The 15854-nt window shown below is 43.9% G+C and overlaps 1 protein-coding gene across 1 annotated transcript; it reads right to left on the bottom strand.

Moving 5' to 3' along the window:
* Positions 1 to 1689: 1689 nt before the first annotated feature.
* Positions 1690 to 14997, bottom strand: LOC126524332 (uncharacterized). Its single transcript, XM_050172665.3, has 4 exons — positions 14785 to 14997; positions 13284 to 13451; positions 7627 to 7734; positions 1690 to 1933 (listed from the first exon to the last, which is right to left on the bottom strand). The coding sequence occupies exons 1-4, from the start codon at positions 14908 to 14910 to the stop codon at positions 1853 to 1855; spliced, it is 483 nt and encodes a 160-aa protein (XP_050028622.2). The 5' UTR covers positions 14911 to 14997; the 3' UTR covers positions 1690 to 1852.
* Between the last annotated feature and the right edge of the window lie 857 nt (positions 14998 to 15854).

Here is a 15854-nt window from a genome sequence, read left to right as displayed (position 1 = left end):
ATGATGGTGCGTTGATGCAACCGCCTTTACGCTGTTATTTTCACGGCATTATTGTCATTGCGTCACCGTAAAAAAGGCACTATCATGAATTCGTTGTCAGACCGTCGTCGTCGGGCCATCTCGATCGTGCTATCCACGTCATTCCCGCTTTTATGTCGTGTTATCATCATACCGTACTGGCCATCTCGTTGTCCTCATGTCGTCGTCAAGTTGTCATCGTTAGGCCACAGTCATATTTTAAAGAACTACACCTCATTACCGTCCTGATGTTGTCGTTGCACGCCTTTGTCGTCCAATCGATACCATAGCTTCGTCATTCCATCGTCACGGCGTGGGCGTCATACAGTCGTCGTTATTCCTCCATACTCGTGGTTCACTTTGACATGCGAGTACCATAGTAAAGCGGGACGATATTGCAGTATGTGGCATATCACCAAAGAAAAGAAAGCTCCATAATTAGCACTAAACGTACCTAACAAACGTCCAATTAAGGATACAATCTGTCGCTACATTCCTGGACTGATATTCACATTATCATTGACATCCATGGTGCGAGCAGTTCTGCCGCGAAATTTGGGGTTAATTTTGTTTTCAGAAAGCGATAATGCTATACCTGCGGTCACAGTTGTTGTTGGCTCGTGGATTTCGATATGGGTTCAAATAAACTCTTTATTGGATGGATGTCTGATTTTCCCTTTATTAATTTATCCATTTGTGTCTTAGAGTAGGTGTAAGCAGGAAAATGCTCGCACATACAAAAATACACAGACGCATGCGCACACATGCACGCAAACACACCTTCACACGAACGCTTTCTCGCAGATAAACAAACATGTTTGCCCACGTTCATATTTACACGCGCGCCCACCCATGCACGCACGCTCAAAACTGTATGCACGCATACATTCAGACGGAAATGTACGCATACACAAACGTGCCTATATTTACACACGCATGCACAGACACGGGCGCCCGCAAGTACAAAAACGGAGACACAAACACCCGCCCACAGGCGCGTACGCGTACTAGCGTGCGCAAGCGCACTCAAAGCGTGCACACGCATAATCACTCTCTCTTTCTCTCAATAAGTGCTGGCTCCGAAAGACCTGCATCTTCTGACAGCCATAACGGCAATCGCTCCACCATTACCACTCCAAGGCCAGCTGTAACAAATCGCGCTATAGTTCGAATGTGGGGCCCTGCTACAGTTCGAATGTGCCCTTTGCCGGGATGATGCAAAGCAATTTGCACCTCTCGTGTAATTTTACTGCGCATCCTTGACAAAAAGCATTGCTTTCACGCAGCGGCAACGTTGTGACTAAGCACCTTAAATGTCTGTTCTTAAAAGGGCGCCGTGAGCTTTTCCAGTTGAAACTTGTCGATACTCGGCCAATATTTTCATTTTCCTAATCATTGGGCCGATTCATTTACGCTTGTGCATTGCCGTCCAGTTCCATAGAATTGGGAAAGGCTAACATCCAGAATCCACCTAAGGTGGGCTATCGGTGTTACTGTTTACCTGCCTTACACGCGCCATGAAATTGGTTGCTTAATCGTTGCACAAACGTTACTTGCGACAAGATGTAGCACACATTTATTTCCATATGTTTATTTATTATTTATGTCCATCCGTTTTCATAATATCGGTGACTCATGATGCCAACGGGTAATGTTCTATCGGTTGCACGACAAGTTTTCTCCGCAATGGAATATCTACAACGATCAGTGAAGCTTCTGAGCCTCCCTTGCAGAAGGACATGCTTAGGTCGGCAGCTTCAAAGGCATCAGATTTATTCAGGTCGATAGATAGCTTGAAGCCGCCATTGTCGAAATGCTGTATGCTGGTTGATATTTAGGGAGCTGGCACCAATCCCGTCTTGCTCCAGAACACAGCATGTCCGAAATGCAAGCACATGCAAGCCAGTGCCAACACCTGTTGAAAAAAACAACAGAAGTACTAACCAAGTTTTTAAATTAGCCAAGAAAAGTTACCCACTTATTTATTTATTTCACTTACTGTAAATCCATCACGTGATTATCACAGGAAAGGCAACTACAACGTTAGGAGTAGCTAACAACAAAACAAATATAAATAGTGCTTAATTAAAGGAGATTTATTGCAAAATTTTTTTCTTAGGCTAAAACATTAGAATATGAAGACACCAAGACATGTTCAAGGTGTAATTACAAGCTACGGTTACCTGGATGGAACTAACGTGAAAAATAAAACACTCTAGCCAAGAAAGAAAACTAGTGACCTTATGTCATAAATAATGTGTGATATACACGATAAACTGAAGGCACTCAGGCATATAATGCGTTGTATAAAATCTCAGTGTTGCATGAAAAGCACATGTAGAAAGAATGAACAGATTTCTTTAAAATAGTAATAATTTGTAGGTAATCAGGTATGCAATATCCTAAAGAAAGAGGGTGTTTAAAAGGAGTATGACTACAATGTTATTAGCTACGAAGCAACTTAAAATAAAGAAAGTAAGGGAAAATGCTAGCCTAGCAAGATCATTGACAAAGCTGCAAGGTGCCTAGATTTTTTTTCCATAGAACCAGGAAATGCATTCCATGAGCTACTGCTACTCCTAGACTCACTCAGGTTATTCTACTCGTTTATCGATAAAGGAAAAGCACGGAATATACAACCAGTCCGTACAAATAGGACATTCATTTATTTTTTGCATGCATGTGGCGCGTTGAGGTGTCTCAGATCTGGATATGTGTATAGAACATATATACAGACCTCAATGTTAAACCGGTTGTGAAGAAGCTGGTACACAAGTTTAGAACGTGCTAGTACGGCTCGGTTTTGTAAAGTTAAGATTCCAGCTTTCTTAAGCTGTTCGGTGGGCGAGTCAAATTATTCTTGCTGTATGTATGGCCTTGTGCTTTCGTTTTTACGCTTTCTAGTTTGATAATTGGTTTCTAAGTTTACGGGAACCAAACATTTACGTACTGAAGGATTGCCCTGACGAAAGTTTTGTAAGCTATAGTTTTTGTATCGGGTAGCGATAGTCAGAGGTCTCTTCGAAGAAAGAAAAAGCTTTTCATTGCACTAGATTTAACCTAGTTAATAGGGTGAGTTCCATGTTACCACGTATGGTAAAGTTAACCAGAAGTAGTTGTGTTGCTGAACTTGCCCCAGCGGCACGTCATGAACGGTACACATAAATTTCGATTTACTTTTTTCTAGTGATTTACAGAACAGCAGATTTAATTCTTGGTAATAATGGTCATCTCCCATTCAACACAATATTGAAAAAATGATTTTAAGTCGTTGTTTATTGCTATGTGGTCAGTGTGCTAGGTAATACATAAATAAACAATGAAGTTGACCGTAAATATTATAATGTACACATTGATTTTTTTATTGTATGTAATCACCGAAAATTAGAAATCATACTGTAACCAGAGCGCTTCCTTGTGGTAACTACGGTGCTGAGAAAAAAAATAGAATACAGATTTCATAAAAAAATTCGAATACAATCATGATAATCCCAATTTTGAATGCCGCTGTTCGTAATTCGCGATATATTGTGGCCAAGAATTTGATTCTCAAGACAAGGTCCTGTCGGTGACGGCGGCGCTGAGCTTCTGCTCAGGCGGCTCGTTTAGCAGCAGCGGCAGATGACGCATTTCTACCTGTTGCGTCACTGATTGTTTAGAAAGACACAACACAGGAATGTGTGGCTTGCGCAGAGCAAATGTTCCAGCAGTGACGCCGCAGGTGAATTAGCGCATGCGGTGTGGGTCCGAAGCCCACGCCAGCCCCTTGTTTCCGCGCTCGCGGCATGCCTGGTCGCCGCCAGCATGCCACCTTTCTCAATACCCTTTCGCCACACTCTCCTCCTCCGCTTTCTTCCTCATGCATCTGCTTTGGCCTCCTTCTCTGCTGTTCTCATCGCGCTCTCTTCGCTACAACCTTCTTTCATCTTCTGCTACCCTCCGCGTTGCCGTACATCCTTTGCTGTGTTCGTTCGCTGAGTTACGAGGGACAACGCCGACGCTCGCCGCAGGAACGTGCGCCTAGGGGCTTCGTTCGAAAAGCCTGCAAGGAATCTTTTGGGACTATTGGCCATTTCTAGACGCTTTCAATTTGGCAGCACAAATACGGGAAGAAGGCACTTTTAGCTATTATTCCCCGTTTATTATAAAGATGATTGTCTGCTTCAAGCTAGGCGTACGGCGGCAAGTGGGCAGTCTCCTGTTTCACCTGGTTTCCGGCCCCACATCTACATGTATGTATATATATATATATATATATCATCAGCCTGGTTACGCCCATGGCGGCGCAAAGCTTGGCCTCTCCTATGCTGCTCCGACTACCCCGGTCATGTACTAATTGCGGCCATGCTGTCCCTGCCAGCTTCCTAATCTCATCGGCCCACCAAGCCTTCTGCCGCCCCCTGCTACGCTTCCCTTCCCTTGGAATCCAGTCCGTAACCCTTAATGACCATCGGTTATCTTCCCCCCTCATTACCTGTCCTGCCCACGCCCATTTCTTTTTCTTGATTTCAACTAAGATGTCATGAACTCGTGTTTGTTCCCTCACCCAATCTGCTCTTTTCTTATTCCTTAATGTTACACCCATCATTCTTCTTTCTATAACTCGTTGCGTCGTCCTCAATTAAAGTAGAACCATTTTAGTAAGCCTCCAGATTTCTGTCCCGTACGTGAGTACTGGTAAGACACAGCTGTTATACCCTTTTCTCTTGAGGGATAATGGCAACCTGCTGTTCATGATCTGAGAACGCCTGCCAAACGCACCCCAGCCGATTTTTATTCTTCTGATTATTTCAGCCTCATGATCCGTATCCGCGGTCACTACCTGTCCCAAGTAGATGTGTTCCCTTACTATTTCCAGTGCCTCGCTACCTATCGTAAACTACTGTTCTCTTCCGAGACTGTTAAACATTACTTTAGTTTTCTGCAGATTCATTTTTAGACCCACCCTTCTGCTTTCTCTCACCACGTCGGTGAGCGCGCATTGCAATTGGTCTCCTGAGTTACTAAGCAAGGCAATATCATCAGAGAATCGCAAGTTACTAAGGTATTCTCCATTAACTCTTATCCCCAATTCTTCCCAATCCAGGTCTCTGAATACCTCCTGTAAACACGCTGTGAATAGCATTGCAGAGATCGTATGTCCCTGCCTGACGCCTTTCCTTATTGGGATTTTGTTGCTTTTTTATGGAGGACTACGGTTGCTGTGCAGCCGCTATACATATCTTTCAGTATTTTTACATACAGATGATCTACACCCTCATTCCGTAATGTATCCATGAGTGCTGAGGTTCCGACTGCATCAAACGCTTTCTCGTAATCAATGAAAGCTTTATATAAGGATTGGTTATATTCCGCACATTTCTATATCACATGATTGATAGTATGAATACCGTCTATTGTTGAGTAGCCTTTTTCGGAATCCTGCCTGGTCCTTTAGTTGACAGAAGTCTAAGGGGTTCCTGATTCTATTTGCGATTACTTTAGTAAATACTTAATAAGCAACGGACACTAAGCTGATTGGTCTATCATTTTTCAAGTCCTTGGCGTCCATTTCTTATGGATTGGGATTATGTTAGCATTGTTCCAAGATTCTGGTACGCTCGAAGTCATGAGGCATTGCGTATACAGGGTGGCCAGTTTTTCTAGAACACTCTGCCCACCATCCATCAACAAATCTGCTGTTACCTGATCCTCCCCAGCTGTCTTCCCCCTTTGCATAGCTCCCAAAGCTTTCTCTACTTCTTCCGGCTTTACTTGTGGGATTTCAAATTCCTACGGACTATTATCTTTTCCATTATCGTAGTGGGTTCCACTGGTACTGTACAAATCTCTACAGAACTCCTAAGCCACTTGAACTATCTCATTCATATTAGTAATGATATTGCCGGCTTTCTCTCTTACCGCATACATCTGACTCTTGCCTATTCCTAGTTTCTTCTTCACGGCTTTTAGGCTTCCCCCGTTCCTTCAATGTTCAATTCTATCCGTATTATACTTCCTTATGTCACCTGTGTTATGCTTGTTGATTAACTTCGAAAGTTCTACTAGTTCTATTCTAGCTGTAGGGTTAGAGGCTTTCATACATCAACGTTTCTTGATCGGATCTTTTGTCTCCTGTGGTAGCTTACTGGTATCCTGTCTAACGGAGCTACCACCGACTTCTATTGCACGCTCCATAATGATGCCCAAAAGATTGTCGTTCATTGGTTCAACACTAGGGTCCTCTTCCTGAGTTAAATATGAATACCTGTTCTGTAGCTTGATCCGGAATTCCCCTATTTTCCCTCTTAGCGCTAACCTATTGATCGGCTTCTTATGTACCAGTTTCTTCCGTTCCCTCCTCAAGTCTAGGCTTATTTGAGTTCTTACCATTCTATGGTCACTGCAGCGCACCTTGCCGAGCATGTCCTCATCTTGTATGGTACCAGGGTTAGCACAGAGTATGAGGTTTATTTTATTTCTAGTCTCGCCATTCGTGCTCCTCCACGTACACTTTCGGCTATCCCACTTGCGGAAGAAGGTATTGATTATGCGCATATTATTGTGTTCTGCAAACTCAACTAATAACTCGCCCCTGCTATTCCTTGAGCCTATGCGATATTCCCCCACTGGCTTGTCTCCAGCCTGCTTCTTGCCTGCCGTGGCATTGAAGTCGCCCATCAGTGTAGTGTATTCCGTTTTGACTTTGCCCATCGCCGATTCCACGTCTTCATAGAAGTTTTCGACTTCCTGGTCATCATGACTGGGTGTAGGGGCGTAGACCTGTAAGACCTTCAATTTGTACTTCTTATTAAGTTTCACAACAGCTGCCACCCTCTCGTTAATGCTAAAGAATTACTGTATGTTACCAGCTATATCCTTATTAATAAGCAATCTGACTCCTAGTTGTCGTCTCTCCGCTAAGCCCCGGTAGCACAGGACGTGCCCGCTTTTTAGCACTGTATATGCTTTTTTTTTTCCCTAACTTCACTGAGCCCTACTATATCCCATTTACTGCCCTCTAATTCCTCAAATAGCACTGCTAGACACGCCTTACTAGATAAGGTTCTAGCGTTCAACCTTGCCAGCTTCAGATTCCGGGATCAGGCCGCACTCCAGGCCTGTTTATCCAATTTTATCAACCCACGAATTTTTTTTTTATCCGGTGGAAAATTGCGCGGCACCGGGATTCGAACCACGGTCCTCTTGCACCCGAGGCGGATGCTCTACCTGTACACCAACGCTTCACACACACGCACGCACACACACTATATATATGTATATATATATATATATATATATATATATATATATATATATATATATATATATATATATATATATATATATATATATATATATATATATGGGCGTGTGTGTGTGTGTGTAGGATGTTGGGATAAAACCAGCATCTCCAGCGACATGGGCGATACTCTATGAATTGATCCACAGGATTACGCACGCTTCTCTCGTTCATGCCACCACTAGCGTTTTGGACGGTTGGTGCGTCAGCAATGTTACAGAGCAAACTTTGTTTTAAAGTTCTTGGAATTGACACCGAACATAAGCGATCTGTCCGCTCATGCACCTCAGTCTTTATGCAATCAAACGTACGCCGAACAAGCATACCACGCTGATCAAGGACGTTGTTGTCTTGAGAGGGTTCAATCCAATGGAGACGGCAGATATCGCAGACACCAGGTACACAGCCGCGGCGCCATAGTTGAAGCAGACATACTGTGAGGAGAAAATGAAAACGTTGTATAAACATTTTGTGGTAAGCATACATTAATAAAGCAAATTGGATTAAATGTGATACAGAAACCATCGGCAGTATTTGTCAACGTACCCGAATAGCGCCAACAAACGAGCGAGCGACATTCCCAACATTCCTGACCGCCATCCCAGCAAATCCGTTACTCGAAAGCATGTGCCCTCTCTCTCGGCGCCTTCCTATGTACGCTTCATGGATCCATGGCGGGCGAACGTGTTCACTCATTGCTCTCTATCGTGTGCCAGCGTGAGCACTGTCAGCGCGCGACTGAACGCGTGCCTGCGCCTGTGATGCATTTGTCATTGGAGAGATTCCCTAGGGATTCTTGTCCGCCAAATAATCCACGATTAGCTGGCCGCCGCAGGGCTGCCAGCAAGACTGCGAAGAACAAGCGTGCGCAAACTCCCCGACTCATGTCTCCGCTTTTTTTCCTGGTGTTAACAGAGCAAAACGTAGACGGGACAACAGACGAGAAGACGACATCACAAGACGATACCACAAGCAGTTAAATTACAGCGCTTGTGGCGCTTGTGGTGTCGTGTAGGTTTTTTTGTTACAAGTGTTTTTCTTTATTGCTTTCGTTTGTTTGCAGCACTGGGTCGATGCTTTCTAAGAGGGGGGTATTGACACGTGTACCTGTTTGTCTTTATCGGGTGACACGTTTCACAGCGTAACAAATATTATCGCACAGCGCGGGACGCGCATCCTTGTATCGGAAGTTTCTGGAATGTTATCGATGCTTCCATCTGCTGTCTGTCACCGAACCTTGTGTACTCTGATTGCATGTGTGCGCGACGCGAATAATGTAGAACATTGTGGAAGGCACGCGGGTCCCAGCGATTACTCTGGAACATTCAACGACTGACGTATAAAAGCCGACGCGCTTGAGCCGCTGATAAGATTTTCGACGATCGCCGACTGTGCTCGCCGTTTTCGTTGAGCATTCAGTGTAGCCTGTTTTTCTGGGTACAGGTTCGCCCAATAAAGTTAGGGCCCTATAATGTAAAACTATTTCAATATGTTTCTATTCCAATCTCGTGACGTCAAATTTGCGTAACTACCGACGCAAGCACCGGGCGGTCACCCACAGGGTTGTCTGTACAAACCAATCAAACACTATGCTCGTTCATAGGAGGTCACTTTTGTTTGCTTGAAAAACGAATAACACTGCCAACAGTGAGTGGCATGTCATATCTAATTGGCTGACAAGAGGCGAGGAGAAAGCTCAAGTGGAGAGGGATCCGCTGGGGCAGAGCCAGTGCACTGAAAATCGATAACCGGATGAAGAGGGTGGTGCCGGCGTCTGTGATTGGTCGGCTTTCTCTTACTTAGCTTTGGGTGGCTGGTCGAAAATCGCGGTGGCATGCAACGGAAGCTTAAGAATGACGCTAAAACTGACCATCAGCAAAGAACAGTTGGCATAATAAGGGGGTAAACGTGCCGAAAGTGCTCGATAACGTTACACGGCCACGCAAGAAGTTTTATTATACGGAAATACACTCATGCTCTCCGGCAGGTGCGAGTAGCCAGGGTCTCAGCGATCGGCCACAGCCATTTATTATTCCTTTCGGAATGGGGCAGTCTGCGGCTATTGCGATGAAAATTCAGTTTTGTTCGGCACATTAATGCATCTTTATCGCGTACACGTGACTTTGACGCGGTGAGTTTGTGCGGTTTTGTGACGTCGCGTCACAGGCAAGCGAAGTGGGTGCAGCCCGAAAACTTTTTACCAATAGCCGAGGGCTAATGGGGAAAAGGGGTCGAATCAGAAATAACTGTTTTTCTTTTTACTGTCAAACCATGCATAATCAGTGTGTACACATCATATCAGATGGTGAGCTATCGCGGTTTTCGTGACGTCGCGTGACAGGCAGGTGAAGTGGGGGTGGTCGAAAAAAGTTTTTGACCAATCGTGGAGGGCTGATAGCAGAATTGGAATAGAAAAGTTTGGAATAGTTTTACGTTATAGCGCCCTTAGTTTTGCGTTCGCGGTTTTCTTGCTGTGTCCTCAACCATCACTACCACGTAACAATATGTTAGTGAGCGCTAGGATTCACCTTAGTTGGAAGAGAGAAAGAGTAAAACAGTTCAAGAAGAAACAGGTCAACCTCGAGGCAGTTAGGGAAAAAGCAGGCCGGTACTTGCAAACGAATATGCAGCCTTAGAACAGATAGATTAAAATGACAATCAGATAATGATGAAACCGTAACTAGGCTAGCTTCAGAGGCAGCAGTTGAAGTCGGCACCACGGCACCAAGGCAACCAGTAGGCAAGCTCTCCCAAGTAAGAAAGTACCGAATAAAAGAACGGCACAGAATGAAAGTGTGAACTCAACAGTTAAGATTGGATTCGCGGAACTGTGAAGACTGATAAACAATGCGAAAATAGGTGATTTGCAAAACTATCACGTGAGAAAGAGTGAAGAAGTTGTAAAAAATGGACGCAGCCTGAAGTCACCGAGAAAGAAACTTGGCATAGGACAAACGAACATGTATGCACTTAAAGATAAGCAGGGTAATATCAGGAGCGATCTAGAAGATATCGCAAAGGAAGCGGAAGAATTATATACTGACCTGTACTTGACCGCTCTTCCTTGGAGGTATCTTGACCCAGTGGAGTCAAGATAGCTCCATTAGAAACAGTAATGAACAAGATACAAGTACTCCTCCTATAACTAGCGATGAGGTCATAAGGGCCTTACAAGACATAAAACGAGGAAGAGCGGCCGGGTAAGATGGAATAACCGTCAATTTAATCGAAGATGTAGGAGATATAATGCTTGGATAACGGGCGGCTCTCTATACGAAGTGTCTGTTGACTGCAAGGGTCCCAGGAACTGGAAGAATGCAAATATTATACTAATAAACAGAAAGGAAGACATTAAGTAATTGGAAAGTTGTAGGCCCACTAGCTTACTCCCATTATTATATAAAATAATTACCAACATATTCTCAAGTTGAATAAGGGCAACACTGGACTTAGTCAACCAAGGGAACAGGCTGGCTTCAGGAAGGGATAATCTACCATGGATCACATCCATGTCATTAATCACGTTATCAAGAAATCCGCCGAGTACAATGAGCCTCTCTATTTGGCTTTCATAGATTGCGAAAATGCATTTGATTCAGTAGATATACAAGCAGTCATACAGGCATTTTGTAATCAAGGAGTACAAAACGCTTACATAAATACCTTGGCAAATATCTGCAGAGGTTCTATAGCTACCTTAATTCTACACAAGCAGGAAGACACCTATAAAGAAAGGGGTCAGACTGGGAGACAGGATGTCTCCAATGCTATTCACTGCGTTCTTGGAAGCAGTATTCAAGCGATTAAACTGGGAATGTTTAGGAATAAAGATCGATAGCGAACATCTCAGCAAACTTCAGTTTGCGGATGACATTTTTCTATTCAGTAACAATGCAGACGAGTTAGAACAAATGATTGAGGACCTTAACAGAGAGAGTGTAAGAGTGGGGTTGAAGATTAATATGCAGAAGAACAAAGATAATGATGCGTTAAAAATTGAATTAGAGGGTTTAACATGAAAAAACCAATCTCTGATTATGAGGCAGGCCGTAGTGGAGGACGCTGCAAATTTCGACCACCTGGGGTTCTTTAACGTGCACCTGAATTTAAGTAGACAGGTGTTTTCGCATTTTGCCCCCGTTGAAATGCGGTCGCCGCAGCCGATAATGGTGAGTAGGCGGGCAAGGAAACAAGAGTTCAAGATCGCCAGTCAGCCTCTAGAGTCTGTGAAGGAGTACGTTTACCTAGGTCAATTATTCACAGGGAACCGTAATCATTAGAAGGAAATTCATAGAAGAATAAAAATTGGTTGGATCGCATACGGTTGACATTGAAAGCTCCTGACTGGAAGCTTACCATTATCATTGAAAATGAAGATGTATAATCACTGCATTTTACTTGTGCTGATATATGGGGCAGAGACTTGGAGACTGAGAAAGAAGCTTGAGAGCAAGTTAAGTACCGCGCAAAGGGTGATGGAAATAAGTTTGCTAGGCATAACGTTAAGAGACAGAAAGAACGCGGTTTGGATCAGAGAACAAACGGGTATAGACGATATTTCAATTGACATCAAGAGAAATAATGAAGCTGGGCAAGTCACGTAGTGCGCCGGTTACATAACCGTTGGACAGTTAGGGTAACAGAACGCGTACCAAGAGACCGCAAGCGCAGTCGAGGACGGCAGAAGACTAGGTGGAGCGATGAAATTAGGAAGTTCGCGGGGGCTAGTTGGAATCGGTTTACGCAGGACAGGGGTAACTGGAGATCGTCCTGCAATGAAAATAAAACATGCTAATGATGATGAAGATGATGATGATTATGATGATGATCGTATCGTAATCGTCGGTGAATTTTTCAGATATTGTCTAAGGATACAGCTAGAATTGTTGCTGTGATTTATGATGAACCAGAGTATTCCGCCAAGGTCATTTTAGTATCGGTTTGCCTAATAAGCTGATTTGGCGGAGTGCTTGAAGCCCGCCTCGCCTGCGCAGCGGGTTGGCCCTGTATTGCACAATCTCCGGGATCGGCCCACGCATTCCTGTCCACACACCGTGATACCGACGTAAGCCGGCCAGGGCATCTTTCCTGGGAACAGATGCGGGGGATGCATACGGGGGCTGGAGGTAAACAGCGTCGCTGAACAACGCATTCTAATAGTTTTACGTTATTCCGGTCCATTTTTCAATGATCAACGTATGTGCTCATCAATATGGTTCTGCCCGAGTAGAACTTATTTTTGTGGGAACAGCTTCGCCCAGTAAATAGTTAGCTTCGTGACTCTTGTTTTCGGCTCTCTTTTCTTCACCGTCGAAACAACGTGACAATATAACAAATAATTTTTCTGTTGCGTGCACTTTGGCTCAAGTAAAGTGAAGAACTTGGTAACTTGATTGGCAGTAGCTTGGCCCTGGCAGCTCGTTGGACAGTATATTTGTGCGACGAATTCGCGGAATAAAAATAGACAGTTCTTTATGAATTACGCGTGTTCAATACTTCTGAGACGCACTTGGTCGCTTTCCTCTGGCCTAGTGTTTGACAACTTAGAACAGGCAAATGAACCAGCCAGGGAGCGAACAAACGAGTGAGCCCACGAAAAAAAAAGACGCTTTTCTTGCGGAGCGCCATACAAACACATCTAAACGACTAAACATTCAAAAACATTATAGCTCACTCGCAATAGAACTCGATGTCCTAATATGATGCCCCCACAGCGTAAGTTGATGCTCACTTCGCACCGACATTCAAGGCCGTGCGTCGACCCAGCTCCCACTGAACGCGCTTGCCTGGTTACTCCTCTCTCCTCCCCCGAGCGGAACCAACCAACGCTTCAGATATTCCCACCTTTGACTACATCTTGCGGTAGTTGTCGGCTGCATGACACACAGAAATGAAGGAGATAGAAAAAACTGACCTCAATCGTAGACGAATGCATGGAAATAAAAATAATTCCTTAGAGAGTATACAACGTAAAAGTGCTCACGTATATGGTATTTGTAATGACGTAAGTGAACTGTTCGCTGATGAGTCCTACGCAGAGCATGTGCAGTCCTTGCAGGCTGTACGTGAAGGACGCCAGTTGCAGGACGCTCAGGTTGCTGTAGCTCGATCCTAGAGCACTGATCAGCAGGAAGAGGCTGGCCGCGAAAATCTGCGTGTAATGAAAAAAGTACAATGTGTTTATTTAGTTGTTCATTGTTGTTTAGTTTACCAGCGCTTTACAAATGGACTTGGTCTAGAACATTGTTTCATTCATAAATAGGGCATCGAGTTTTAAGGAACACCGATGAACGGTAGTTTTTGTGTGCTGGAATACCCGTGTAGAATAAATGTGCGTGAAGAGTTCAAACTTTATTTATTGCTTGTATAATAAATTAATGCAATAATGTGCATAGTCCTAGACAGCTTTGATGTGACAAAAGCTGCTAAACTTTTTCATCCAACTAAGTAACACACCCGAAATCAAATGCATACTACTACACAAAACAGGTGTCTCTTAATTGCAAAAGAACACAAACTAAAAGTAGATCACAAGAATGTAGGGCTGTGCACTGTGTGTAATGGGAAAGCGGCTCGTTATATGTAACGCCGATGTGGTGCTCTGTTATGTTCGATGCTTTAGCTAAAGCTGGCATCGTGACAAGGCATTATCTCCTGGCACTGTAAAAAACGCTGTCAATTTCTGCACGAGTTCACCCCTCATAAAACATTTTCAATGTTTATCTAGTATCCTTGGTCTGCAGACGTGACGATGGCAATCTCCGTGTGTACAAAGAAGGCTTTACTAGCACGTGCGTCTGATACATAATAATATCATAAGAAGCCAACAAACACTGACACCAGGGACAGCATAGGGAAAATTACTTGTACTTAACAAATGAAGTAAAGAAACGATAAATTAATGGAAACGAAGGTGGACGAAAAAACAAATTGCCGCAGGTGGGGAACGATCCCAGAACCTTCGCATTTCGCGTGCGATTCTGTACCAATTGAGCTACCGCGGCCCCGTTGAAACTGGATGGCGAAACGGTGCCGTGGTAGCTCATTTGGTACAGCATCGCACGCAAAATGCGAAGGTTGTGGGATCGTTCCCCACCTGCGGCAAGTTGTTTTTTTATCCACTTTCATTTCCATTAATTTATCATTTGTTAAGCACAAGTAATTTCGCCTATGTTGTCCTTGGTGTCAGTGGTTTGGCTTTTTATGATATGACCAATAAAAATCGGGCCCCTCAGTTAACCCCATTTCTTCTCGTTTGCTACACAATAATGAATGATATGCATGCCATGGGTCAATTTACCTAACGAGGTAGTTGTACCATCACTGTGAATGAAACGTCCAGGAGTTGATGTCAGATCGAACGAGCCAGTTTTGATCTTTGTCTTTAGATGACGTGAAACATGTCTAAAGGACGGTAAATCATGCGCTTTGTGTAGCCTAATGTTATTTGGAACAGCGCAATAACTACTGCTTATTATGCGTACCACTTCGAGGGCGTTGAGTGCTCCGCTGGGGGATGTGACGTAGGCACTACTGATACCCACTTGGGACCAAACGTACTGCAGGCTGGACGTATTCCCGGAAAGGATGTCTTGCAGTGTGTCAGCCATCGCCTCAGTTTGCTTGCTTGCTTTCTGTATAATAGAGCGTACCCACAACGGTAAATTGGCCAAGAAGCCGGTGGATTAACGGGTAGCGCAAGGCGAACACTCGGTTGATGATGATGATGATGATGATGATGATACTTGAATAAAAGGCAGAAACCCACTATGGGGATTTGGCCTCGAATCGGGTGGTAATAGGATGATGATGATGATGCTCTTGATGAGCTTCGTGCATACCCACTCACGGGGATTGGCCAAGAGTCGGGCAGACTTCGCTTATGTGTTCAGATAATGAATTTAAAGTTCTATAATGCTGTTGCACAAGTTGAAGCAAGGAAATTTCAGAATAATTCAGTAAGCTATCGCTTAATCAAGAGAGAATATTAAATGTAATATAAATGAAGTAATAAAGGAGGAATGAAAAGAACAACACGGTCAACAATGAAATCGGTTTGATTCAATAATGAATTTTCTAAGGCAATGCACGCATTCCTGGGTGTGTCCAAGCACAGACGTTCCGAAAGACAGCAGTACCAGAATGGTCATTGGCAAGCCGAGCTCTCGCACTGTAATTTCAAGTGTCATTTTTCTCAGTCAGGAGAAACGCCGGCATTCCACTAAGTAGTATTCGATCGTCTTCAGTAAGTTGAAAAAATAGCTCAAAGGGGATATTGCCAGACCAGATCGGTGCATGTATAAATTTAGAGATGGGGCTCGACAACGCAGTCTCATTAATTTCCCTTCCGTTTGTCTTGTTGTGCAAAATTTCCTCCTCCAAGGGAATTGTAAGTGGTGTAGTTCCTAGGATGATTTAAGATTTCATTTTGATGTTAAAAGGATTTACCTTCTTACCCTAACAGATGTGATATAATCCGTCGTTGGAAGAAGGATAAGTACCGGGCCACTGATAAAAGCCTTGACCAAGCTGTCTGCCACTTCATTCATAAATA

Source organism: Dermacentor andersoni, chromosome 3, assembly GCF_023375885.2.
Source record: "Dermacentor andersoni chromosome 3, qqDerAnde1_hic_scaffold, whole genome shotgun sequence".
Classification (NCBI taxonomy): domain Eukaryota; kingdom Metazoa; phylum Arthropoda; class Arachnida; order Ixodida; family Ixodidae; genus Dermacentor; species Dermacentor andersoni.
The sequence above is the reverse complement of the archived record's forward strand: the minus strand, read 5'-3'. Positions and strand labels throughout refer to the sequence as shown.

Excerpts from the sequence above, each read along its gene's own strand:
- LOC126524332 (XM_050172665.3), bottom strand. The coding sequence starts at position 14,910 with ATGGCTGACACACTGCAAGACATCCTTTCCGGGAATACGTCCAGCCTG. Across the intron at positions 13,452-14,784 it reads CACTCAACGCCCTCGAAGTG|ATTTTCGCGGCCAGCCTCTT; the intron begins GTACGCATAATA and ends CATTACACGCAG. Across the intron at positions 1,934-7,626 it reads CAACGTCCTTGATCAGCGTG|GTGTTGGCACTGGCTTGCAT; the intron begins GTATGCTTGTTC and ends TTTTTTCAACAG.